The sequence below is a fragment of the Cephus cinctus genome, unplaced genomic scaffold (genome assembly GCF_000341935.2).
Source record: "Cephus cinctus unplaced genomic scaffold, Ccin1 Ccin1_scaffold2623, whole genome shotgun sequence".
Lineage (NCBI taxonomy): Eukaryota > Metazoa > Arthropoda > Insecta > Hymenoptera > Cephidae > Cephus > Cephus cinctus.
This window is the reverse complement of record NW_014334314.1, coordinates 5,019-5,605: the sequence shown is the minus strand read 5'-3', so window position 1 is coordinate 5,605 and position 587 is coordinate 5,019. Positions and strand designations below refer to the sequence as shown.

At 42.2% G+C, this 587-nt stretch overlaps 1 protein-coding gene across 1 annotated transcript in view; it reads right to left on the bottom strand.

Annotated features, from left to right (window-relative positions):
- Nucleotides 1-6: 6 nt before the first annotated feature.
- Nucleotides 7-587, bottom strand: part of LOC107274306 (delta(9)-fatty-acid desaturase fat-6) — a gene marked incomplete at its 3' end in the record, with an annotated part of 2,572 nt that continues 1,991 nt past the window's right edge. Inside the window, exons 4-5 of the mRNA XM_015753322.2 lie at nucleotides 309-494; nucleotides 7-241 (exon numbers count right to left, since the gene is read on the bottom strand). Coding sequence (XP_015608808.1) covers nucleotides 7-241; nucleotides 309-494 — 421 coding nt within the window. The remainder of the gene's footprint in view (nucleotides 242-308; nucleotides 495-587) is intronic.

Sequence of the window (587 nt, the reverse complement as noted above, 5' to 3'; positions counted from 1 at the left end):
TATCGGATGCGTGCCGTCACCGTGTCTTTTCAGGTGACCATGGACAACTTGCTGGGACGCCGTCTTACGATCGTAAGTCAGATCAAAATATGCCAGCAGGTCGATAATCCTCGTAGTTAGACTTATCAGCGTTGAAAATTCCGAGACTCTGTAGTCCCATGGAAACGCATGATGGTAATTGTGCGTTCCTTCGCCGAACGTTATCCACGATACTAATGCAGATTCCACAGGATAGATTCTCCTAAGATACAATATAATTAGCTATTTGATAACGAATCCGTTATACGGGCGACTGTGGTAACACTTACTTGTCATAGGGTTTATTACCAAACAAATGGGCGACAGAATTAACGCTCCAAGTGAAATGAAGTACCACTACATAGCGCAAGCAGTACACCGTGAAGAACGATACCCATGGTTTTTCGTCCCATAAGTAAATCGGTATCATAATCGGTACTAAGACACCCCAAAAAACGTATAGTGGTATGTAGTACCTGAAAAAAAAAATGTTTTCCAGTCAACAAATTAACATGCTTCCTTGAAGGGACCTACTTACTTGTGCTGAAACATGATCAGCTTGTCGGATA